At 43.9% G+C, this 26,122-nt stretch overlaps 2 protein-coding genes across 2 annotated transcripts in view; one reads left to right on the forward strand and one right to left on the reverse strand.

Moving 5' to 3' along the window:
- Positions 1 to 320: 320 nt before the first annotated feature.
- On the reverse strand, positions 321 to 1,512 carry LOC309971905 (UPF0669 protein C6orf120 homolog). Its single transcript, XM_082855322.1, has 2 exons — positions 1,435 to 1,512; positions 321 to 1,163 (listed from the first exon to the last, which is right to left on the reverse strand). The coding sequence occupies exon 2, from the start codon at positions 1,117 to 1,119 to the stop codon at positions 565 to 567; it is 555 nt and encodes a 184-aa protein (XP_082711448.1). The 5' UTR covers positions 1,120 to 1,163; positions 1,435 to 1,512; the 3' UTR covers positions 321 to 564.
- A 178-nt stretch (positions 1,513 to 1,690) lies between these two features.
- Positions 1,691 to 26,122, forward strand: part of WDR27 (WD repeat domain 27) — a gene marked incomplete at its 3' end in the record, with an annotated part of 47,103 nt that continues 22,671 nt past the window's right edge. The window contains 5 exon segments of the mRNA XM_082855446.1: positions 1,691 to 1,746; positions 8,761 to 8,853; positions 18,754 to 19,027; positions 24,233 to 24,532; positions 25,938 to 26,051. Of these exon segments, the coding sequence (XP_082711572.1) occupies positions 18,761 to 19,027; positions 24,233 to 24,532; positions 25,938 to 26,051 (681 nt within the window). The 5' untranslated portion in view covers positions 1,691 to 1,746; positions 8,761 to 8,853; positions 18,754 to 18,760.

Consider the following 26,122-nt stretch of genomic DNA (forward strand, 5'->3'; position numbering starts at 1 on the left):
CAAAGTTATTTAATAACGGAAGACTTTTAATAGGAGCCCAAGATGATAAAATTACAAATGACCTGATGAGATTTGGTGCAGCTGGGTTTAGAACTGTCTTTAACTGGGACCTGCCTACCAGGAAATGCCGTTTGGACAGGAGGTGCTGTCCCTGCTTGGGGTGTAGGCATGGGACTTTAGTCCATGCTCAGGCAACTGTGGAGAAATCATTACATTTCAGACTTGCTTTTAGTTAACTCTTCAACGCTGACACTTTGTAACTTCGTAAGTCACTGCAATCATGTTTAGTCACCTGACAAACTAATCAAAATGGGGTTTAAACATTTTATTATGCACATTCCTTTTACAGGAATTTTGATGTTTAGAGAGAAAATAAATATCGTGCTTGATGCTGTTCATACTTCTGGGGTGACTGAGGTAACAAAACTGTATGGCTTTATTTTTCCATCCCCCATCTAGGAAAGGTAACCAGAATTCCAACCAGGTACAAGTAGCTAGGTTCACAGCGAACTGCACTCAGCTTCACAGATTAAGGGTATTATACTCCACAGTATGTTCAAAGAATCAGAAAAGAATTTCAAGTACCAATTTCAAAATACTAATTAATATCGTCCAAAGAACAGATTCCTCTTCTTGAGATGCATCTTCTGGAGCATAAGCCTGCTTCCGACTCGTATCTGTACCGTCTGAATAAGCAGTCTCACCGAAGGGGTGCTGTTCGATCGTTGTATCATAATACACTTTCATTTCAAATTCACTCTCGTGGTGAGATGGATGTCCATAAATCCCTATGCCCACGGGGCGCTGGAAGTGCGCTGGTATGAAAACCACGTCCTGGCCACAAGTGACAGACTGTAACTCGTAGTCATCAAAGCTCGGGTGCAGGGTGCTATCGGATACATACAGGTCCGCATCACCCTTCAAGCTCTGCATCTTAAGAACTATCTTTCCCTCATGATTTAACCTCAAATAGCTGTAATTCCCAGCTCCTATCTGACCCTGAACAACGTGCAGAAGGATCCATTCTTCTGGAACTTCCTCCTCGTCAGAGGCGTTCAACGAGGAGACAGCCTGAGATGCCAGAAGCAGCAGCAGAGCGCTCTTCCACGGAGCTGCCATGACTGGGGCGCCTAGTGCGGTGCCTTCCTCATCTGTGACTTGTCCTGCGGACACACGACAGCGGAAGGACACGCTGAGCGCGTCCGGAGCCGCAGACTGCGGGCGGGTCCCGGCCACCTCGGCGGCCCGCCCCGCGCTGCCCCCGCCCCGCCCCCGGCCCGGGGAGGGGACCTGCGGGGAGGAGGACGCGCGCGAAGGCGGGGCGGGAGGGGCAGAGGAGGGGAGTGGGCCGGGGACCCACCGGGCGCGGGGTCGGGCGGAGGGTCCGCCGGGGTGGGCGCGGGCGGCAGGTCCGGTATCCGCCCCTGGACTCACCTCCACTCCCCGCAGGCGCCGCGCCGGGAGCATGAGGACCGGGCGGCCGAGCCGGAGGAGCCGGAAGTGAGGCGCGCCCGGAAATAAGGCGTCCGGAGGTGGCACGGCGCCCGGAAGTGAGGCAAAGCCCGGAAATGGGGTAGGGCGTAGACTCCGGGTTCTCGCGAGAATGGCGAGGTGGTGAGGGCGCCGAGCTGCGGGGGCTCGTAACCAGGGCGACGGGGGCGGGGCGCTGGCCCTACGCCGCAGGGTGCTCACCTGGATTGCGCGTCCAATTGGTGAGTTCAGCGTCAGGTCCCAGAGGGTCCCCAGGTAAGAAACAGGTGCGCCCGAGGGACCGTTGTCCGGGCGCCTGTTACCTGTTCTCTCTTTCTCTTAACTGTGTTACTTCTCGAAATGCTCCTAAGAGAGGCTTCAGACTGAAGTTGTATTTATATTCAGCATTTATTTTGTTAATTTGGAATATGGTGTTAATGGACGCCTGTTGGCCATTGGAAAAGATTCTCCCAAGAAAGATTATGTGCATTTTAGTATCACACTTTCGTGTTGATTCCAATTCCTGTGTTTCATTTTAGAACTTAATGAATCACTTTTGTGGAAACAGGTGGAGTGTAAATATTAAAAACAGGCAGTGACCCTTGTGCTCCTTTCTACAGAACCTGAACTCTGCTAAGTAGCTACAAGATGTGGGTTGGTCATGTTGCTAAGGAGATTGTCATGTGTTGGGTGAAAGAATATGTCTGTTGCCGCATTGAATAGTTACATTTGCTGTCACCTTTGGGCATGTAAAAGAGACATGACAGACTTAAGGCTGATTATTTTGGGGGGGTTGATTTGCGTGAAGTTAGGAGAAATTGTATCCAGGTGGGTAGTTACTGGTTTGGGTTGATGATGAGATGGCACTAGTGGACCTCAACACTTCCTCCTGCAAGAAGTATCTGGTTACATGTGACATCCGCTGAACCGGGGCTGTTCCAAGTTTAACATTTTCCTGTCAAGAAAGCATATCAGACTGGAATACAAGGGAGTGTGTAGGTTATAGAGATACATCTGGATCTGTCTTAAATCATTGGAAAAGATTGACTTTAAAACTTCAGCATCATTACTGCTATTGGTAGTCAATGATTTGTGCTTGCCTAACAAGTCATGGTGGTGTGGACTGAAAAAAAAAGCACAACCTAAAAGCTGAGAGTTATGTTTTATTCGGTGGACATTCTGAGGACTTCAAGCTCAGGAGACAGGACTCTCAGATAGCTCTGAGGGACGGCTGCGAAGAGGCAAGGGGGAAGCCAGGATATGTAGGAACTTTTGTAACAAAGACCAGGTAGTTGGAACATCAAAAGATTACTGTTAATTAGAGAAAACCAGATATCTCAAGTTAAGGAATTTAGTGCTTTTCTATGTATGGGAAGGTGCAAGAGTCTGGGCTCACTGAAATCATTCCTTTGATATGCACTTCAGCTATCTGGGGCCAGTATCCTGTGTTTTCTCATCCTGAGTCCCCTCAGGGTGCACCGTTGGGATGCTGTAATGTGACGGTTTGATGGCTGCAACATCCTGTGTTTACTGATATGGCAGACAGCTTTCTTCATTCACATGGCTTAGAAGTACAAAATTCGTGTTTCAAGAACCACAGGTTTGTGAAATCAGGCTTTACTCAGCCTGACCAACAGAGTGTATCAGTTTTATTTTTAATTAAAGCAGCTAAATATAAAGAGTAGTAATACCTTTTAAAGTGTTTAATAACTTAGGAAAGGACTTAAAGTCACGGGAATGCCTGAGTATAATTTGGTAGTGTTCCCATACCTCCGTGATCAGCCATTACTCCATTTTTATACTAGTTCTGTCCTCAAAGTAGCTAGAATTAGAACCTGTCTCTGGTTCTGGCGAATGTGTAGAACTTTATATTTTCTTTTGCTACAAAGTAAGCCATTAAGGGTACTTTAATTATGGTGCCTGTGGGCACTCAACCTGCTGTCTGACTACCACACTGTGTTTTCCTAACTCAAGAATAAATTGGCACATCTCTGGCTGGCTTAGCTGCTAAAAGAGAAAGATTATGATCTTTTTTACTCAAAGTGGAGTAGTTTTCTCTTTCTAAAAAATATACATATACACATTTATACAAATGAAAAAAAAAAAGGAGATGCGCAAGGTTTTAACAGTGGTGCCCCTTGTTTTTTTTCCTAGTCTGGATTTTCTAATTTTGTGCAATTTACATGCTCTGCTGTATCAGTGAAAGGGTCTTGAATATACAGCCTCTAGCTGTCTGGGATTTACTGACTTAACTTTAAAACAATGGTCTCTCTAGCAGCCACTGTCTCCAGATTTTCCTAAGGTGCTTCTGTAGCCTGAGATACACGAGAACCTTATTAGAAACTAACTGTAGTGTGTCCTCTCAGACTTGTTCCTGTGATGCGCATACTGGACTCTTACATTGATTTTCCTCGGGGGAAGACACAGCAAGGACGGGAGGTAGGGAGGGAAAGGCCAACTCTATTATTTTTGCATTGTTTAAATATTTTGCATTGTATTGCTTTTGTACATGAAAAAGGTTAAACGATTTCTGTCGGTGTGGGTAGACTAGTGCGGAAGCACAGGACCCTGACAGATAATAGCGTGCTTCCTGCCCACAGGGTCCTTGTGGCTGTTCAGGCCGGATGCCACTCCTCAGCATCTCTCCACCTGGTGGTTCCCTCCTCAGTAGGCCCTCCAAGCCCTCTCCACCTAGCGGGGGGGTTGGGGGGGGGGAAGAGAGTCAGGTGGGAGGGTTTTCTGGGCTGGGCTTGTAAGTGGCCTGCATTGCTTATCCCACACACTCCCTGCCCCTGCTGCCCTGGCCAGAACTCAACCGCGTGGTGGCACTTAGCTCCAAGGAAGCTGGATCTTGTAGTTTCCAGAAGGGAAGGGAATGGCTCGGGGAACAGGGGCAGCCTCCGTTATCTGACTAAAGCCAGAGGTCTGCTTCAGCTCTGAGCCCACAAGCAGAACCCACCTCCCCGGGGCACAACCTGGGCAGGGCGTCCAGCGGGACACAGAGGACTCCCAGCATGCACTGCTCTCCCCGTCAGCGCCGGACAGTGGTTCCTCAGGGCCCAGTGACCCATGAACTGCTCCGCCTCCAGAGACTCTCCCCTTCATAAGGGAGACAGGGCCATAGCAGTGCTGAAATCGGGTGGAGTGGGTGTTGGAGGAGTTTCCCAAGTGGACCCTGACTCTGCTGCCTGGGGACCGGACGGCTGTTTTCTGAAGCCTTTGGTCCGCCCCTCAGACCTTCCCCTCCGTGGCCTCGTGTAAAGTGGTCTGTGAGGAGGGGGCTGCCGTGGTCCCCCTCCTGCAGCCGTGAAGACGGGGGCCCAGAGACGCTCAGTCCTAAGCAGTCAGCCGTCGCGCCTGCTGTGCCCTTGCTCTGGCCTCCTGGCTCTCCCAGGAGCACGTGGGCGCCTGGCTCTGTTCGTCCTGTCAGCTCCGCCTGCCAGCCGGCAGCTCTACCTCAGTCCCGCCGGGTGTGCGGTTCCAGCCCGACGTTTTCTTTTCTTCGTGCTTACTTGCTGTCTGTCTCTCTTGAAACTGAATGGCTGAGACCTGGAGGTTATGTGGAACTAAAGGCTTGAGTGGGAAGGTAACCATCCTTGACCTGACCTTCCCGGGAAGGCTGAGTCTAGATGGTCCCTGGTCTCTTTGGAGCTTTGAGGGGCAACCCATTCCAGTCTGCCTCCCTGAAGCCCCCAGGCTTCTGGATACTTTCTGTTTCCACTCGTTTCTGCTTGCTTGAGCCAACTTTAAGTGTGGGCTACCAATGCTGGTTCTTTCCCATCATTTCCTTGAGGGCTGCAGGATCAGAGAGAGGGGTCTGCCTTCCAGGTCATTACAAAGTGGAGTTTAACCAGATGCTCCGTCACCGTGGACCACCTGCATACCGTGTTCTGGTGCGTCTGGGCGGGCTTTTGCAAATAATCTCACGTTTCAGTGCCTGACACAGTAGAAGTTCGTTTCCTGCTTTTCACCACTCCAGCCCAGTGCTGCTGGTCAGGTGAACCCTACTGGGTAGCAGCTCAGGTGACCAGTGCTTTCCACTAAGCGCCCTCTCTTGGTGTTCCGGTGGACGGAGGCTCGTGCCGGTGGGGCCTAGCCTGTGCGTAGGGCTGCAGCTTCTCCCTGCATTCAGCTGGGTTGTGCGACTTCCAGAGAGGCCGGGAAATGTGGTTTGGCTGTAGGGATAAAGTGGAAGGGTTTTTTTGGTGAAAAACTAGCAGGAGAAGATGGAGTACTAGGAGGCCGCGGAATTCGCGTCTCTGCACAGCCAGGGCACCTACCAGGCACCGGTGGGGGACCACGGACACCAAAGGGGATGGGAGGAACCCCGAGCGACTGGTTGTTTCAATTATAGTTTTATTTTTCCTAATATATTTTTTATCTTTCTAATTTTATTTTGTTTTCTATTCTTTGATATTGTACTGCTTCTTTCCTTCTTTCTTTCTTCCTTTCTTCCTTCCTTCCTTTCATTCTTTCCTTCCTTCCTTCCTTCCTTCCTCCTTCCTTCCTTCCTTCCTTCCTTCCTTCCTTCCTTCCTTCCTTCCTTTCTTCCTTTCTTTCTTTCTTTCTTTCTTTCTTTCTTTCTTTCTTTCTTTCTTTCTTTCTTTTTCTTTCTTTCTCTCTCTCTCTCTCTCCCTCCCACCCTCCCTCTCTTTCTCTCTCTTTCTTTCTTTCCACAAAGCTTGTGGGATCTCGGTTCCCAGGCTGGAGGTCAGGCCCGAGCGCCTGTGGTGGGAGCTCTGAGTCCAAACTGCTGGACTGACAAGAGAACCTCAGACCCCAGGGAATATTAATTGATGTGAGGCCTCCCAGAGGTCCTCATCTCAGCACCAAGACCCGGCTCTATCCAACTGCCTGCAAACTCCAGTGCTGGACGTCTCAGGCCAAACAACCAGTAAGACAGGAATACAGCTCCACCCGTCGGAAAAAAAAAAAAAAGAAACGACAGAAAAATATGTTACAGACGAAGGAGGAAGGTAAAAACCTACAAGAACAAATAGATAAAGATGAAATAGGCAAGCTACCTGAAAAAGAATTCAGAGTAATGATAGTAAAGATGATCCAAAATCTCGGAAACAGAATGGAGAAAATACAAGAAACATTTAACAAGGATCTAGAAGAACTAAAGAGCAAATGAACAGTGATGAACAACACAATTACTGAAATTAAAAATACTCTAGAAGGAATCAATAGCAGAATAACTGAGGCAGAAGAACGGGTAAGTGAGCTGGAAGATAAAGGGGTGGAAATAACTGCCAGGGAGCAGAGTAAAGAAAAAAGAATGAACAGAACTGAGGACAGTCTCAGAGACCTCTGGGACATTAAACACAGCAACATTCGAACAATAGGGGTCCCAGAGGAAGAAGAGAAAAAGAAAGGGTCTGGGAAAATATTTGAAGAGATTATAGTCAGAAACTTCCCTAACATGGGAAAGGAAATAGTCAGTCAAGTCCAGGAAGCACAGACAGTCCCATACAGGATAAACCCAAAGAGAAACACAGCAAGATACATATTAATAAACCATAAAAATTAAATACAAAGAAAAAATATTAAAAGCAGCAAGCGAAAAGCAACAAATAACATACAAGGGAATCCCCATAAGGTTAACAGCTGATCGATCTTTCAGCAGAAACTCTGAAAGCCAGAAGGGAGTGGCAGGACATACTTAAAGTCATGAAATGGAAGAACCTACATCCAAGATTACTCTACCCAGCAAAGACCTCATTCAGATTTGATGGAGAAATTAAAAACTTTACATACAAGCAAAAGTTAAGAGAATTCAGCACCACCAAACCAGCTCTACAACAAATGCTAAAGGAACTTCTCTAGGCAGGAAACTCAAGAGAAGGAAAAGACCTACAAAAACAAACCCAAAACAATTAAGAAAATGGTAATAGGAACATATATATCAATAATTACCTTAAATGTAAATGGATTAAATGCTCCAACCAAAAGACACAGACTGGCTGAATGGATACAAAAACAAGACTGGTACATATGCTGTCTACAAGAGACCCACTTCAGACGTAGGGACACATACAGACTGAAAGTGAGGGGATGGAAAAAGATATTCCATGCAAATGGAAATCAAAAGAAAGCTGGAGTAGCAATTCTCATATCAGACAAAATAGATTTTAAGATAAAAACTATTACAAGAGACAAAGAAAGGCACTCTATGATGATCAAGGGATCAATCCAAGAAGATATAACAATTATAAATATTTATGCACTGAGCATAGGAGCAACTCAATACATAAGGCAACTGCTAACAGCCACAAAAGAGGAAGTCAACAGTAACACAATAATAGTAGGGGACTTTAACACCCCACTTTCACCAATGGACAGATCATCCAAATTGAAAATTAATAAGGAAACACAAGCTTTAAATGACACATGACATAAGATGGACTTAATTGATATTTATAGGACATTCCATCCAAAAAACAACAGAATACACTTTCTTCTCAAGTGCTCATGGAACATTCTCCAGGATAGATCATATCTTGGGTCACAAATCAAGACTTGGTAAATTAAGAAAATTGAAATCATATCAAGTGTCTTTTCTGACCACAACACTATAAGACTAGATATCAATTACAGGAAAAAAATTGTAAAAAATACAAACACATGGAGGCTAAACAATACGCTACTGAATAACCAAGAGACCACTGAATAAATCAAAGAAGAAATAAAAAAATACCTAGAAACAAATGACAATGAAAACACAACAACCCAAAACCTATTTGATGCAGCAAAAGCAGTTCTATGAGGGAAGTTTATAGCAATACAGTCCTACCTCAAGAAACAAGAAAAATCTCAAATAAACAATCTAACCTTACACCTAAAGGAACTAGAGAAAGAAGAACAAACAACTAAAGTTAGCAGAAGGAAAGAAACCATACAGATTTTAGCCTCAAAAGGGATGTTTTCCTGGCTGCATGATAATGGGTTTTAAGCTTTTTCTCACTTATTTATAATAGCTCTCTAATTTTTAAGGATAGTGGATAAAGAATGTCACCTGCCATCCCAGTAAACAATGAATGTTGTCTGCCATCAAGCCATCTGCCACGGTGCACCCTGAGGGGACTCAGGGTGGGGAAAACCAGGGTACTGGCCCTAGGTAGGTACGGTGCATACCTAAGGAATGATTTCAATGAGCCTAGACTCTTGCATCTTCCTATATATATAAAAGCACGAAAAGCATTAACTTGAGATGTCTGTTCTTTGTGAAGTAATCTTTCATTGTTCGACTACAGGTTTCTTGTTCATTTGTTTTGTTTTGTTTTTCAGCAAAAACTCCTGTATATCCTGGCTCTTCCCTGACCACTTTGGAGCAGGTCCTCAGACCCATGTGAGAAGCTGCCTCCCAGGCTATAGTCCTCAGTAAGTTCCCTGAATAAAACTTAACTCTCAACTTTTAGGTTGTGCGTTTTTCTTCAATTGACAGGATGTTGATTCTTTGTCTTTATTGTTTCAGATTTTTTCAATACTTTTTGTTTTTTATTTTATTTTATTTTTGAATTTTTGAATTTTTATTTTTTTATACAGCAGGTTCTCATTAGTTATCCATTTTATACATATTAGTGTATACACGTCAATCCCAATCGCCCAATTCATCCCACCCCACCCCCACCACCACCACTTTCCCCCCTTGGTGTCCATACGTTTGTTCTCTACATCTGTGTCTCTATTTCTGCCTAGCAAACCAGTTCATCTGTACCATTTTTCTAGGTTCCACATATATGTGTTAATATACGATATTTGTTTATCTCTTTCTGCTTACTTCACTCTGTATGACAGTCTCTGGATCCATCCACGTCTCTACAAATGACCCAATTTCGTTCCTTTTTATGGCTGAGTAATATTCCATTGTATATATGTGCCATATCTTCTTTATCCATTCGTCTGTCGATGGACACTTAGGTTGCTTCCATGTCCTGGCTATTGTAAATAGAGCTGCAATAAACATTGGGGTGCATGTGTCTTTTTGAATTATGGTTTTCTCTGGGTATATGCCCAGTAGTGGGATTGCTGGATCATATGGTAATTCTATTTTTCGTCTTTTAAGGAACCTCCATACTGTTCTCCATAGTGGCTGTATCAATTTACATTCCCACCAAGAGTGCAAGAGGGTTCCCTTTCCTCCACACCCTCTCCAGCATTTGTTGTTTGTAGATTTTCTGATGATGCCCATTCTAACTGGTGTGAGGCGATACCTCATTGTAGTTTTGATTTGCATTTCTCTAATAATTAGTGATGTTGAGTAGGTTTTCATGTGCTTCTTGGCCATCTGTATGTCTTCTTTGGAGAAATGTCTATTTAGGTCTTCTGTCCACTTTTGGATTGGGTCGTTTGTTTTTTTTACTATTGAGCTGCATGAGCTGTTTATATATTTTGGAGATTAATCCTTTGTCCGTTGATTCATTTGCAGTATCTTCTCCCATTCTGAGGGTTGTCGTTTTGTCTCATTTGTAGTTTCCTATGCTTTGCAAAAGATTTTAAGTTTCATTAGGTCCCATTTGTTTATTATTGTTTTTATTTCCATTACTCCAGGAGGTGGATCAAAAAAGATCTTGCTATGATTTATGTTAAAGAGTGTTCTTCCTATGTTTTCCTCTCTGAGTCTTATAGTGTCCAGTCTTACATTTAGGTCTCTAATCCATTTTGAGTTTATTTTTGTGTATGATGTTAGGGAGTGTTCTAATTTCATTCTTTTACATGTAGCTGTCCAGTTTTCCCAGCACCACTTATTGAAGAGACTGTCTTTCTCCATTGTATACCCTTGCCTCCTTTGTCATAGATTAGCTGACCATAGGTGTGTGGGTTTACCTCTGGGCTTTCTGTCCTGTTCCATTGATCTATATTTCTGTTTTTGTGCCAGCACCATATTGTTTTGAATACTGTAGCTTTGTAGCATAATCTGAAGTCAGGGAGTCTCATTCCTCCAGCTCTGTTTTTTTCCTTCAAGACTACTTTGGCTATTCGGGGTCTTTTGTGTTACCATACAAATTTTAAAATTTTTTGTTTTAGTTCTGTAAAAAATGCCATTGGTAATTTGATAGGGATTGCATTGAATCTGTAGATTGCTTTGGGTAGTATAGTCATTTTCACAATATTGATTCTTCCAATCCAAGAACATGGTATATTTCTCCATCTGTTGGTATCATCTTTAATTTCTTCCATCAGTGTCTTATAGGTTTCTGCCTGCAGGTCTTTTTTCTCCCTAGGTAGGTTTATTCCTAGGTATTTTATTCTCTTTGTTGTAATGGTAAATGGGAGTGTTTCCTTAATTTCTCTTTCATATTTTTCATCATTAGTGTATAGGAATGCAAGAGATTTCTGTGCATTAATTTTGTATCCTGCAACTTTACCAGATCCATTGATTAGCTCTAGTAGTTTTTTGGTGGCATGTTTAGGATTCTCAGTATCATGCCATCTGCAAACAGCGACAGTTTTACTTCTTCTTTTCCAATTTGTATTCCTTTTCTTTCATTTTCTTCTCTGATTGCTGTGGCCTGGACTTCCAAAGCTATGTTGAATAATAGTGGTGAGAGTGGTCATCCTTGTCTTGTTCCTGATCTTAGAGGAAATGCTTTCAGTTTTTCACCATTGAGAATGATGTTTGCTGTGCATTTGTCATATATGGCCTTTATTATGTTGTGGTAGGTTCCCTTTATGCCCACTTTCTGGAGAGTTTTTATCATAAATGGGTGTTGAATTTTGTCATAAGCTTTTTCTGCATCTATTGAGATGATCATAAGGTTTTTATTATTCAGTTTGTTAATATGGTATATCACATTGATTGATTTGCATATATATTGAAGAATATATATTGAAGAATCCTTGCATCCCTGAGATAAATCCTGCTTGATCATGGTGTATGATCCTTTTAATGTGTTGTTGGATTCTGTTTGCTAGTATTTTGTTGAGGAGTTTGGCATCTGTATTCATCAGTGATATTGGTCTGTAATTATCTCTTTTTGTAGTATCTTTGTCTGGTTTTGGTATCAGGGTGATGGTGGCCTCATAGAATGAGTTTGGGAGTGTTTCTTCCTCTGCAATTTTTTGGTAGAGTTTGAGAAGGATGAGTGTTAGCTCTTCTCTAAATGTTTGATAGAATTTACCTGTGAAGCCATCTGGTCCTGGACTTTGTTTGTTGGAATACTTTTTTTTTTTTTTTTTGCGGTACGTGGGCCTCTCACTGTTGTGGCCTCTCCTGTTGCGGAGCACAGGCTCTAGACGTGCAGGCTCAGTGGCCATGGCTCACGGGCCCAGCCGCTCTGCGGCATGTGGGATCTTCCCGGGCCAGGGCACGAACCTGCGTCCCCTGCATCGGCAAGCAGACTCTCAACCACTGCGCCACCAGGGAAGCCGTGTTGGAAGACTTTTAATCACAGTTTCAATTTCATTACTTGTGATTGGTCTGTTAATATTTTCTATTTCTTCCTGGTTCAGTCTTGGAAGGTTATACCTTTCTAAGAGTTTGTCCATTTCTTGCAGGTTGTCCATTTTATTGGCATAGAGTTGCTTGTAGTAGTCTCTTAGGATGCTTTGTATTTCTGTGGTGTCTGTTGTAACTTCTCCTTTTTCATTTCTAATTTTATTGATTTGAGTCCTCTCCCTCTTTTTCTTGATGAGTCTGGCTAATGGTCTATAAATTTTGTTTATCTTCTAAAAGAACCAGCTTTTAGTTTTATTGATTCTTGCTATTGTTTTTTATTTGTTTCTTTTTCCTTTTTTTCTGCTCTGATCTTTATGATTTCTTTCCTTCTACTAACTTTGGGTTTTGTTTGTTCTTCTTTGTCTAGTTCCTTTAGGTGTAAGGTTAGATTGTTTATTTGAGATTTTTCTTGTTTCTTGAGGTAGGACTGTATTGCTCTAAACTTCCCTCTTAGAACTGCTTTTGCTGCATCCCATAGGTCTTGGATCGTTGTGTTTTCGTTGTCATTTGTCTCTAGGTATTTTTTGATTTCCTCTTTGATTTCTTCAATGATCTCTTGGTTATTTAGTAACATACTGTTTAGCCTCCGTGTGTTTGTGGGTTTTTTCCCCTGTAATTGATTTCTAATCTTCTAGCTTTGTGGTCAGAAAAGATGCTTGGTATGATTTCAATTTTCTTAAATTTACTGAGGCTTGATTTGTGACCCAAGATGTGATCTATCCTGGAGAATGTTCCATGTGCACTTGAGAAGAAAGTGTAATCTGCTCTTTTTGGATGGAATGTCCTATAAATATCAATTAAATCTATTTGGTCTATTGTGTCATTTAAAGCTTGTGTTTCCTTATTAATTTTCTGTTTGGATGATCTGTCCATTGGTGTAAGTGAGGTGTTAAAGTCCCCCACTATTATTGTGTAACTGTCAATTTCCTCTTTTATAGCTATTAGCAGTTGCCTTATGTATTGAGTTGCTCCTATGTTGGGTGCATAAATATTTACAATTGTTATATCTTCTTCTTGGATTTATCCCTTGATCATTATGTAGTGTCCTTCCTTGTCTCTTGGAACATTATTTTAAAGTCTGTTTTATCTGATATGAGAATTGCTACTCCAGCTTTCTTTTGATTTCCATTTGCGTGGAATATCTTTTTCCATCCCCTCACTTTCAATCTGTGTGTGTCCCTAGGTCTGAAGTGGGTGTCTTGTAGACAGCACATATATGGGTCTTGTGTTTGTATCCATTCTGAGAGCCTGTGTCTTTTGGTTGGAGCATTTAATCCATTCATGTTTAAGGTAATTATTGATATGTATGTTCCTCTTGCCATTTTCTTAATTGTTATGGATTTGTTTGTGTAGGTCCTTTCTTCTCTTGTGTTTCCTGCCTAGAGAAGTTCCTTTAGCATTTGTTGTAGAGCTGGTTTGGTGGTGCATAACTCTCTTAGCTTTTGCTTGTCGGTAAAGCTTTTGATTTCTCTGTCGAGTCTGAATGAGATCTTTGCTGGGTAGAGTAATCTTGGATGTAGGTTCTTCACTTTCATCACTTTAAATATATCATGCCACTCCCTTCTGGCTTGCAGAGTTTCTGCTGAGAAATCAGCTGTTAACCTTATGGGAGTTCCCTTGTACATTATTTGTCATTTTTCCCTTGTTGCTTTCAATAATTTTTCTTTGTCTTTAATTTTTGTCAGTTTGATTACTATGTGTCTTGTCCTTGGATTTATCCTGCCTGGGACTCTCTGTGCTTCCTGGACTTGGGTGGCTATTTCCTTTCCCCTGTTAGGGAAGTTTTTGACTGTAATCTCTTCAAATATTATCTTGGGTCCTTTCTCTCTCTCTTCTCCTTCTGGGACCCCTATGGACCCCTATGATGCAAATGTTGTTGCATTTAATGTTGTCCCAGAGGTCTCTTAGGCTGTCTTCATTTCTTTTCATTCTTTTTTCTTTATTCTGTTCCCCGGCAGTGAATTCCACCATTCTGTCTTCCAGGTCACTTATCCGTTCATCTGCCTCAGTTATTCTGCTATTGATTCCTTCTAGCGTATTTTTCATTTCAGTTATTGTATTGTTCATCTCCGTTTGGTCTTTAATTCTTCTAGGTTTTTGTTAAACATTTCTTGCATCTTCTCCATCTTTGCCTCCATTCTTTTTCTGAGGTCTTGGATCATCTTCACTATCATTATTCTGAATTCTTTTTCTGGAACGTTGCCTATCTCCAGTTCATTTAGTTGTTTCTCTGGGGTTTTATCTTGTTCCTTCATCTGGTACATAGCCCTCTGCCTTTTCATCTTGTCTATCCTTCTGTGAATGTGGTTTTTGTTCCACAGGCTGCAGGATTGTAGTTCTTCTTGCGTCTGCTGTCTGCCCTCTGGTGGATGAGGCTAGCTAAGGGGCTTGTGCAAGTTTCCTGATGGGACGGACTGGTGGTGGGTAGAGCTGACCGTTGCTCTGGTGGGCAGAGCTCAGTAAAACTTTAATCTGCTTGTCTGCTGATGGGTGGGGCTGGGTTCCCTCCCTTTTGGTTGTTTGGCCTGAGGCGACCCAACACTGCTCCTACCTGGCTCTTTGGTGGGGTTAATGGCGACTCTGGGAGGGCTCACGCCAAGGAGCACTTCCCAGAATTTCTGCTGCCAGTGTCCTTGTCCTCACGGTGAGACACAGCCACCCCCCGCCTCTGCAGGAGACCCTCCAACACTAGCAGGTAGGTCTGGTTCAGTCTCCTGTGGGGTCACTGCTCCTTCCCTGGGTCCCGATGCGCACACTACTTTGTGTGTGCCCTCCAAGAGTGGAGTCTTTGTTTCCCCCAGTCCTGTCGAAGTCCTGCAATCAAATCCCACTAGGCTTCAAAGTCTGATTTTCTAGGAATTCCTCCTCCCGTTGCCGGACCCCCAGGTTGGGAAGCCTGACGTGGGGCTCAGAACCTTCACTCCAGTGGGTGGACTCCTGTGGTATAATTGTTCTCCAGTGTCTGTCACCCACCCAGCAGTTATGGGATTTGATTTTATTGTGATTGTGCCCCCGCTACCGTCTCATTGTGGCTTCTCCTTTGTCTTTGGATGTGGGGTATCTTTTTTGGTGAGTTCCAGTGTCTTCCTGTCGATGATTGTTCAGCAGTTAGTTGTGATTCCGGTGCTCTCGCAAGAGGGAGTGAGCGCACATCCTTCTACTCCACCATCTTGAACCCTTCGTTGTTTTTTATTTTTTAATTGTGTTTGGTAACCTGCAATCCATCTGAAATTCAGTTGTTTTTGCTATTATTTCCCAAGTGTTTGTCTAGTCTCTGAAAATTAAAATGGTCTGTTTCTTACACTCAGGGTGATATTCCTTCATACTGTATCCCAGCTCAGCTGTCTGTGCAGAGTTCTGTCCTGGGCTCTGCTCAGCCTGTTGGTTAGAATTAGTTGGGATGGGCTACAACTCAGTGCAAAGGAAAACCACATCTATGTCCTGGGAGAGACCAGCCCAAACCATGCATTTGGTCCTGAGGGTTGGCAAATCCTCTTGGGGCTCAAGTCAGAATAAATAGGGTGAGTAGGTTTGGAGGTGGCAGCTCCGAGCATGGTCACCTGCCGCCGTGGGCATAGATGCCAAGCCACTGAGGTGGCCCTGAGTGGCAGACCAGACCCATGCTCCTCCCCTCGGTGTGTTTCCTTCTCTGCTGAGGCAACGCTTTCTGGGACCAGATGGGCTGTGAGGTTACATTAAAGCACCTGGTGGAGGTGCTACCCACCACGAGTCAGAAAGTGTAGGTGTGGCGATTCCACTGAGTAGTCTTAACACTTTCTAATCTTTCTGATTTTGTTCTCTGGAAAATGGGAAAAAATATAACCATTTTAAAGGATTATTGTAAGAATTAAGTGGTATAATGTATTATTAATAAACACAAATCTACATGTTAATATCTATGAAAGTACTATTTGCAAATCATGGTGATAAACTCTATAGGAATTACAGAAGAGATTAAGACAGTTGAAATAAGGCAAATACAATACAGTTTATCACAGTTTGATGGGTGGATTCTTAAAAATTTTGAAACAATTGTGACTTTTGATATATTATTTCATGTGTTTCTTGAAATGTTTATGCTTTCAAAACACAGCGGAAGGAGGCACAGTAACTTCCTTTCATCTACTGGGGACACGTACACCCATCATTTCCACGTGCCAGCAGTGCTAGGCACTGGGTACTTTACAATTATAAAACTTGCAAAGCAAATCATGGTAGCTTTGAAACATTTAGCTATTTTTTATATGAAGCTCTCTGCTGTACCTTGGAAAATGTAAAATAAGTAAGTAAAACCAATTTGTAAATTAGAGAAGAATGTGCTTTAAAATATTCAACACATTTTATTTTTGTTTTTGTTTTCTCCAAACATCGCAGGCTTCTCAAGTCTTTCAAAGTCTGATTTATTACTACAGAGAATGTGTGTCCTGGGGAGATCGGGGAGCGCACAAGGCCTGACTGGGTCTGGTGTCTGGCCTTACAGGTGCTAAAATAAGGCCTCCTATCCACCTCCTATTGGAAGTGCTTCCTGCCTTCTTTGGGGTTATTTCCAACAGAGTTTCTTAGGTAGCATGTTTTTGTTTGTCTCTTTTGTCTTGTTAAATCGCGAGCCCTGCACCTGCAGGCTGGGAGGTGATTACAGCCCCACCCATCGACCCAGGAGGTGTATGCTGGGGGGTCACCCTCCATGAAGTGGCCTGGGGAGCCTAGATCTGTACATTCCTCGTCGTGCGGGGCGTGCTGCGTGGGAGCCCCAGCCTGAGGCCCCTCGGCCGGTCCCCTCTGGCGGTGAACTTCCCACCGCTGAGGTCCTGCGCTCCCGCTGTCTCAGATTGTGTGCTGTTTCTTTTCACAGTTGGAATGAAATCAGATAGTCCATCATTTAGGGCTCTCTGGTTGGAAATAACAGAATAGCCTAGATGAAGGGAAACCCCACCAAATTCAAGACAGAAGGAGTAGAACCAAATGCTGGGACCCAGTGGCCCAGACCCAGTCCTGCTGTTCTCTACACAGAGCGTCCTCCGCTCCACACCCCACGGCAGCATCCCGCTTGCCCTCGGCTTCCGCGTTCTTTGCTTCTGTGCTAATGGGATTCTGGCCCCCGAAAGAGAGAATCACTGCAATTTTAGCAGGTAATCCACCAGGTGTCTGCAGCAGATTATACTTTTAGGATTGGCATGACCCTTCACTCGCTGGGTGTTTGAGGGACAAATCTGAAATTCCCCACGAAGAAAGAAAGGGCTGGGCATGGATTGGATATGAGGGCAAACAAAGGAAGGAATTAATATTCACTCAAGCTTTGTGCCTGGAAACTTGGAAACTAGGAAAACGGTTGTGCGGTTAAGAGAAATGTGGGGACAGGAAAGGTCTGCAAGGGAAGAAGAGGGTGGAAACTGAGGTGTTGGCTGACCTTCCGTTGTCCTTGCAGAGCTACTGACCAGGCTCTCTGGGCCAGACCCCAGGCCTGGACTTGGCTTTAGCCCCGTCGTCCCCACCCAGCCCCTCTCAACTCTGACCCCCGGTGCTGCGGCCAGATTGACGTGTGTGTTTCCGGACGGGCAGCCCTGATTGTCTCAGTTCTTAGCTCCCCAGGGTCCCCTGAGCATAAGGATGAGCCCTGCTCTGCGGTCTGTTGAGCAGCGACCATCCCAGGATCTCCCCTCGGGAGCATCAGCTGCCCCCACTTCTTAGCCCCACCCCATCTCTGCTGGTAACTGTCCAGAGTCTTCTTCTGTGTTAACTGCCACTTCCCCCAAGAGGCCTGTCCAGGCCGAGTCCACACAGCCAGCATGGTGACCACGTGGCTGGGTTCTCTGAATCTAAACAACCAGCTTGGTGGCCGGATGGCGAAGCGCTTTGCTCACGACTTTGTAGCTGAGGCTTCAGGTGTGTCTGGTGCTCGTGAGGCGGTGTGGAATCAGGGGTGACCCAGGGCTACTGCCGCATGTGTATAACCCGGTAGCCGTTACGGAGTTACTGACTGTGAAGTGGGACAAGTCTGAGACTGTTTTCATTTCTGTCTGTGTGTCACTGATTGATGCTTTATAAGACACAGCCAGTGAACCAGTGGTTGTATAAGCCGAGATAACCAACTTTAACGACCTAGAATGTTGTGAACTAGATGAACGAGTCCCAGCTGCACAACGGGTATGGATTTGTTTTGTAGTTCACCACTGACTTTGTTCATCAGTGTAGAACATAACTTTGCATCTTGTTTTTTGTTTTTTCTTTTGCGGTACGCGGGCCTCTCACTGCTGCGGCCCCTCCCACTGTGGAGCACAGGCTCCGGACGCGCAGGCTCAGCGGCCATGGCTCACGGGCCCAGCCGCTCCGCAGCATGTGGGATCTTCCCGGACCGGGGCACGAACCCGTGTTCCCTGCATTGGCAGGCGGACTCTCAACCACTGCGCCACCTGGGAAGCCCATAACTTTGCATCTTAATCGTCGCTGACAGTCTTCGATTTTGGTCGTGGCTCTCTGAAAGCACTTCTTGGTGCCGGTGCTGGAGCATCGTTTGGTCCTCGCGAGGCCTCTGTGAGGGTGGCTGGCGTTTCCGTTCCCAGTGGGGGAGCAGGCGCTCCGCGTGGAAGCAAGGTCTGCTCAGTGGGAGCCGTGGCGCTGGAACCGAGGTCTGCTTAACTTGAAAGCCTGTGGGAGCAGTGAGCAGTCATGACAGGGAACTTCCGGGGTGTCAGTGATTTTCTTTTTCTTGGGGGTGGGGAGGGAAGACGAGTCACCAGGTGTGACGTGTGTGTGATCATACTGGTAATTACGAGTAAACAACAGACTGTCCTCTGCATGAAATACCATATCCATAGTCCGCTTATATGTACTTTGTGTTTCAGGTTGAAGATGGAAGAACCACAAGAGATTTTCTCCATAAATGATGGCCACGCAGGTGATATAGTCGTGGAAAAATACCTGGTGGATTCCAAGAAGTCCGCATCCCACGTTCAGTTCGCCTGCAGTGGGCAGTCCTGTGCTTTCCCCTTAGATAGAAACGAACTTTGTATATGGGACACCAAGGAACCTCCTCACCAGGTATTTAAAAAGTTATACGTGTTTTTTGTTAAGTCACAGAAATTTGCCGTCAAGCTGTGTTCCTCTGATGCTGTTTGGGTGAGTTTGCCCTTTGTGGATTCAGTTACCAGCTACGGGAGAAAAATGCTAACAAAACAAAGCATATTAAGCTTTGACTTAGGAAATAAACTGGAATCACTTTATTTAAAAATAAATTTAAATACTTTAAAATCATTTAAAATTTCTTCTTGAGTAAGAATGTAAACAAGAAGAGGTTCTTCTTAACACAATCAAGACAAGTTGAACTTTTAATTTTAATTGTAGATTTTTAATACAACATTTAAGGGAGTTTATTGCAGAATCTTTAACATCAAACTGATAGGGTTTTAAAGACATCAGTTTTCTTTCTAAAGGTTATTTTATGACTAATATAATTATCTTAATACTGTTAAAAACAGGTTTTATTGTAAAAAATAAAAGAGCAAAAGTCTATCAACATTTTTGGTATTGGGATAGTTTTAATCTTCATTTTGGGCTTCAGGGGTTTGAGAATAGTGATGACAGTACATGCAAACCAAAACTGTATTTGCTTTGAAATTTTCTTTAACTTTCAATTATGCTGGCAAACACTTTACTAATAGTGGAAGCTGTTCATCATTGCTGAAGGGAAATCTGTATTTTGATTTCTTTCCCACTTAGTTAAGAGAGGTTTTTATGTGTTTCTTCAACACAACTTGCATTGATGAGTTGACCCTACATTCCGGTCTCTGGCTTGATCTCTCTTGTTTTTCTATGGAGCATAAAATACTTAGAAAAATGTGTCCCAGGTGTTAAGTGCACATTGTAGTGATAATACCAAAGTGAACACAGCCGGGCGGCCACCGCCCAGGCTCTGCCTCAGCTGGTGCTCCCTTGTCTCGTCCCCAGAGGTGGCTCTGGCCCCACTTCCAGCATGTAGCTTTGCTCGTGTTTGAACTTTGTATAAATGGTGTCACACATCACACATTCTTTTTTGCTGGTCTCTTTGGTTTGCCATTATGCTTATGAGATTTATCCACATTGCTTGTTTTCATTGCTGTGCAGTATTGCGTTGTATGGCTAGACCACACTTTATCCATTCTACTCTTATTGGAGGTTTGGTTGGTTTCCATATTTTGATTGCTACATTCTTTTATATGTCTTTTGACGCACATGTATATACAATTGCTGAGTCTTAAGGAATGCATATATTTAGTCTAAAAGTTAAAGCTAAGATTTCCAAAGTGGTTGTACCAACCTGTCCTTCTTCACGTGGTGGGTCCACGTCCTCACCTACACTTGGTCCTTTTAATGTTGTCCCTTCTGGTGGGTGTAGTGGTACTTAATTATGATTTGCAATTCCCTGATGATTAATGAGGTTTGACTCCTTTGTGCACGTTTATTCGCCATTTGGCCATTCTCTTTTGTGATATATATGTTCAATCTCTTGCCAGTTTTCTCCTGAATTATCTGTCTTTTTCCTGTTGATTTGAAGGGGTTCTTCATGTATCTAAATATAAACTTTGTATTGGTGTGTGTGCATTTTCTAGAGTTTTATGTAAGTGGAATCAGGCAGCTTCTCCTCGTTTTGTCTGGCTTCTTCCACTTAGAATAATTGTGTTGAGATTTATCTACATTGTTGCATGTATCAACAGTTTGTTCTTTTTGATTATTGAGTAGTATTCCATTGTATGGATATACTGTGATTTGTTTATCCGTTCTCCTGTTGGTGGACGTTCAGGTTGTTTTCAGTTTTGACTGTTATAAAGAAAGTTGCCATAAATACTTGTGTGTCTTTTGTTTTAGTAATGTCAGTTAGATCGAGCTGGTTGATAGCGTTCTTCAAGTCTTCTATTTATGACCACCTGCTCTATCGGTTATTGAGAGAGGCATATTGAAATCTACGACTCTAAATGTGAATTTGTCTATTTCTCTTCTATCAGTTTTGCTCCATGTATTTTGAAGCTCTGTTGTTAAGCACGTAAATGTTCAGTATCTTTATGTCTTCTTGGTGAAGTGACTCCATTAACATTATGGAGTGACATGCTTTATCCCTGGTAATATTTCTTACTGTGGAATTTTGGCTACACATTTCTTTTTGGATTCTACTTTTTACTTACTTTTTGTATTTTGAGGCCATTATTTTTTAAGAGCAGTTTTAGGTTTACGGCAAAATTGAGGGGAAAGTACAGAGAGGTCCTATATCCCTGTGATATGCGCCCACACATGCGTGTTTTCCCCCGTGCTCAGCATCCTCCAGATGGTACATCCGTTACAGTCGATGAACCGACATTGACATTGTTTTCACACGAAGTCCATCGCTCGCCTTAGAGTTCCCCCGCCGTGCGGTACATTTTGTGGATTTGGACAAGTGAACAATGATATGTAGCCACAACTCTAGCACCACGCAGGGTGTTTTCACTGCCTGAAATTCCGCTGGGCTCTGCTTGTTCGCACCTCCCTACCCCAGCTTCTGGCAACCACTGATCTTGTACTGTCTCCAGAGTTCTGCCTTTTCCAGAATGTTGTATGTTGGGATCATACGGATTGGCTCCTTTCTCTGGTCATGTGTAGTTAAGGTTGCTCCATGTCTTTCCACGACTTGATAGCTCATTTCTTTTTAGCGCTGAATCATATTCTACTGTCTGGATGGACCAGAGTTTATTTATTCATTCACCTACTAAAGGACATCTTAGTTGCTTTCAAGTTTTGGAAATTATGAATAAAGCTGCTATAAACATAAATTTCTGTGCAAATTTTTGTGTGGACCTAAAGTTTCAACTCCTTTGGTAAATACCAAAGAGCAGGATTGCTGAGTTGTGTGATGAGAGTATGCTTCATTTTGTAAGAAACTCTAATAAGGTGGCCACACCACTCTGCGTTCCCTCCAGCAAAGGATGAGCGTTCTTGTTGCTCCACATCCTCGTCAGCATTTGGTGTTGTCAGTGTTCTGAATTTTAGCCATTCTAACAAGTGGATAGTAGTATCTTACTGCTGTTTTAATTTGACTTTCCCTGATGACATATACTTTTCATATGTTTACTTGCTATCTGTGTATCTTCTTTAGTGGGGTGTCTGTTAAGGTCTTTGGCCCATTTTTAAATTGGGTCGCTTATTTTCTTGTTGTGTCTTAAGAGGTCTTTGTATATTTTGCGTCACAGCCCTTTATTATATATGTCTTTTGTAAATATTTTCTCCCAGTCTGTGGTTTGTCTTTTTATTCTCTTGATAGTGTCTTTCACAGAGCAGAATTTTTTAATGCTAACGAAGTCCAGCTTATTAATTCTTACTTTCATGACTCATGTCTTTGGTGTCTTATCTAAAAAGTCATTGCCCAACGCAAGTCGTCTAGATTTTCTCCTATGTTACCTTTTAGAAGTGTATAGTGTTCTCCGCTGTATTGCCTTTGTTCCTTTGTTAAAGGTCGGTTGACTCTTTCTGGCTCTCTGCCCTCTCCCAGTGATCTGTTTGTCTTTTCTTTTGCCAACATCACTCAGGCCCGATTGGTGGAGCTTTGGAGTAGCTTTGAACTCAGGTAGGTCAGTCCTCCAACTGTGTTATTTTACAGTATTATGCAGCTGTTCTTGGTCCTTTGCCTCTCCATGTAAACTTCAGAGTAAGTTTGTTGATTTCATTCGGATAGCATTGAATCTGTAGATAAAGTTGGGAAGAACTGACATCTTGACAATGTTGAGTCTTCATGTCCACAAACATGGAGTATCTCTCCATTCATTTAGTTCCTTTTTGATTTCTTTCAGCAGAGCTTTATAATTTTCCTCATGGTGATCTTATGCATATTTTGTTAGATTTGTACCTATTTCATATTACATTACATTTTGCTAATGTAAATGTTATTGTATTTTTAATTTCAAAGTCCACTTGTTTAATGCTAGTATATAGGAAAGCAACAGAATTGTATATATTAACTTTGTGTCCTGCAAACTTGCTATAAATTGCTTAGTTTCAGGAGTTTTTTGTTCATTCTTTTGGATTTTCTACATAGACAGTCATGGAAACATCTGTGAACAAAGACAGTTTTACTTCTTCCTTCTCAGACACTATTCCTTTTCTTTTCTTGTATTAGTGCATTAGCTAAGACTTCCAGTATGATGGTGAAAGGAGTGGTGAGGGGGACATCCTTGCCTTGTTTCTGATCTTAGTGGGAAAACTTCTGGTTTCTCACCTTTAAATATGGTAACTTTTGATATTTTGTAGCTATTCTTTATTATGCTTAGATACTAGTATACTGAGAGGTTTTTTTATCATGAATTGTTGTTGGATTTTTAAAATGCTTTTTCTACTTTTATTGATGTTTTTGTGTGATTTTTCTTCTTTAGCCTGTTGATATGGTGGATTAGTTGATTTTTGAATGTTGAACCAGCCTTGCATTCATGGAATAAATCCCATTTGGTCATGGTTTATAATTCATTTTATGCATTGTTTAATTTGCTTTGCTAATATTTTAAATATTTTGTTGACTTTTGCATCTCTGTTCATGAGAGGTATTGGTCTGTAATTTTCTTTTCTTGTCATGTCTTTGTCTGGTTTTGGTATTCAGGTAATACTGGCTTCATAGAATGAGTAAGGAGGTATTCCCTCTGTTTCTTCTGAAGTGTTTCCTCTTATTTTTCTTCTATTTTCTGAAAGACGTTTTGAAGAATTGGTCTGATTTCTTTCTTAAATGTTTAGTAGAATTTACCAGTGAGCCCATCTTGGCCTGGTGCTTTCTGTTTCAGAAGGTTATCAATTATTGATTCATTTTCTTTAACAGATATAGGCCTATTTAGACTACCTACTTCTCTTTCTGCCATGTCTAATCTGCTTTTAATCCCACTTAGTGTGTTTTTCATCTTTCATATTAGTTTTCATCTCTTGAAGTTAGAATTGGGTCTTTTAAAAATATATTCTAAGCCTCTGTTTAACCTTTTGAACATATGAAATGAAGTTATAATGACTGTTTAAATGTCCTTATCTAGTAGTTTTGACACCTGGATCAGTTCTGGTTTGCTTTCAAGGTCTAAACGACTTGTGGGTGTTTTCCATCATTTCTTATTTCTCTTGTTTTATGACCGAATGGTCTTGTCTCCTTGAGTACCTTTCTGCTCAGACGGGCACAGTGTCCCTTCTGCCTGCTTGCCACGGGCCATAGCAGGTCACTGGCCAGGCGTGGAGCCGCGGCGGATGCAGGGAGGAGGGAGGACGGGATGCACAACTCACCTGGAGTCTGTGCGCGTGGCCTTCCGCAAGACACGCCGTCATCCTCGTGATTCAGTGTCTTCCCTACAGACAATGCCTGTGTCCCACGTGTTTCCAGAAGAACTTTTCAATGTTTTTAATGCCCTCAAAGAGCCAGAATCAAAGCAAAGCTCGCGCCACTCTGCGCGCAAGCCTGGAGCAGAGGGCTGCGCTCTCAGCATCTCCCATGAGGTCATCTCGGACGCTACACTAACGACCCAACTCCCTCCAGGGCGACTTCCACGAGGGACCGTCCTCGGCACCCTCCTGGGAAAGGCGCTGTGTTTAAGGCCTAGTCCCACCGATCATGTTGCTGCGGTGTGTGCTGGAAACAAAGTATTCACACTGGACGTTGAGCTAAGACCCGACACCGCGTGAAGTTCCCCGGCACGACGCCCACGGCTCCTGGTGCTGGGCCTCACCTGCCTCTTCCCAGCAGGCTTTGTAACTGGGCCTGTTTTTGTAAAGATGTGAGGGGCAACGAATGAAAACATTTCTTTATCTTGCGATTGGAAAGCACTGGACCCAGATACTGCTGTTCTGTGTAAATTAGGAAACCTTTCCAGGAAGTCTGGACACCAGCGTTCACTGAGCACACGTGTGGTAAACTGTGTTTCTCTGATCGGCTCCTCCTTGAGCGGTCTCTTCAAGGCCTGGAAAGCGCAGTGCTTTTATCTCTTCTAGCAAATCTGCTGTTCATCAAGAATTGGCCTCTTCTGCCTTAATTCTCAGTTGGGATAGTTTAAGCAGGCGTGCCACCTCTTGCGGGTTCTGTGCTTTGGTTGCTCTACGCGCTGGCCGGACGCCAGGCCTGGAGAGCAGGCGGCTTCTTCCTCAGAACTCACCTTCTGCCCGAGACGCAGCTTGGAGACAGATCTTCCAGGGCCTGGTGTCGTGTCTTGTCTTCTGTTTGCCGGATGAATGCAGTCAGCAAAGCTAGTTGCCTGCAAGGCGTTTTCTTGCCATTTCCACTGTCAAAACCTAGCGTAGGAGGGACGTTAGCGCACCAAACCTTCACTGATGGTTAAGCCATGGGGCCTCAGGTGTGCCAGGCAGTTTGCGGTGCAGAGTGGACGTTTCTGTCTTCAAACAATTTTGGGCCAGATTGTGAAGTTGAGGGTCGCACATAACAAAAGGTCAGATGGTGGAGGTGACCTAGGATCAGGGCAGGGCTGTGAGCTTGTTCAGCGACACGTTGGCATTTGAGCTGTAAATATTTAAAGCGTTTTGTGCAGACACCTTTTGATGGTCACCCCCCATACCTAACAAACACCATCTTCATGTCAGGGGAAGGTAAACCAGGATGAGCAGGAGGACACTTAGCACGTACAGTGTTTGAAGGAAGACAGATGCTCCCGAAAGAGAAAGTGATAAGCCTGGCATGGAGGGCGGACGCCTCTGCAGGGCCGGCCCGGCGGCGGGTGCGGCGGGGCAGCGTGTGCGGGGTGTGGGCCGTGGGGAGGTGGGGCGCCCCAGATGCTGCTTCAGGGCGTGACGGGGGTGTCGGCCTTGGTCAGTCTCATTTCTTCAGTCGCTGCTCCCGGGGCCAGGGCCGCGGCGCTTCCCTCTCGGCTCAGCCCCTGAACTTTAGCTTCCAGCGTTATGCACAGGAAGTTCCAAATTCGGACCAGGGGATTATGTAAAGTAGAATTAATTTTAATAGAAACTATTTTCTGTGAGGTTCATAGAACTTCTTAATAAAAATAATAATTTCCAGAACACTCGGTGCCTGGTCTTCCCTCACCAATTCCCCCAGAGCCGGTCTACCCTAGCCGAGCTGCAGGGTCCCCAGGGCCCAGTGACCGCGACCGGCTTTTGCACTTGGCAGGCACGTGTCATCATCGCGGTGTCCGAGGACAGAAGCTTCGAGGTACGGGACGGGCATTAGACTGTGGTGGTGTGTGAACGATTTGTGTTGTGCTTTTGGTTCGTGGTCACGGC

The sequence above is a fragment of the Leucopleurus acutus genome (assembly GCF_964270905.1).
Source record: "Leucopleurus acutus genome assembly, chromosome: 15".
Lineage (NCBI taxonomy): Eukaryota > Metazoa > Chordata > Mammalia > Artiodactyla > Delphinidae > Leucopleurus > Leucopleurus acutus.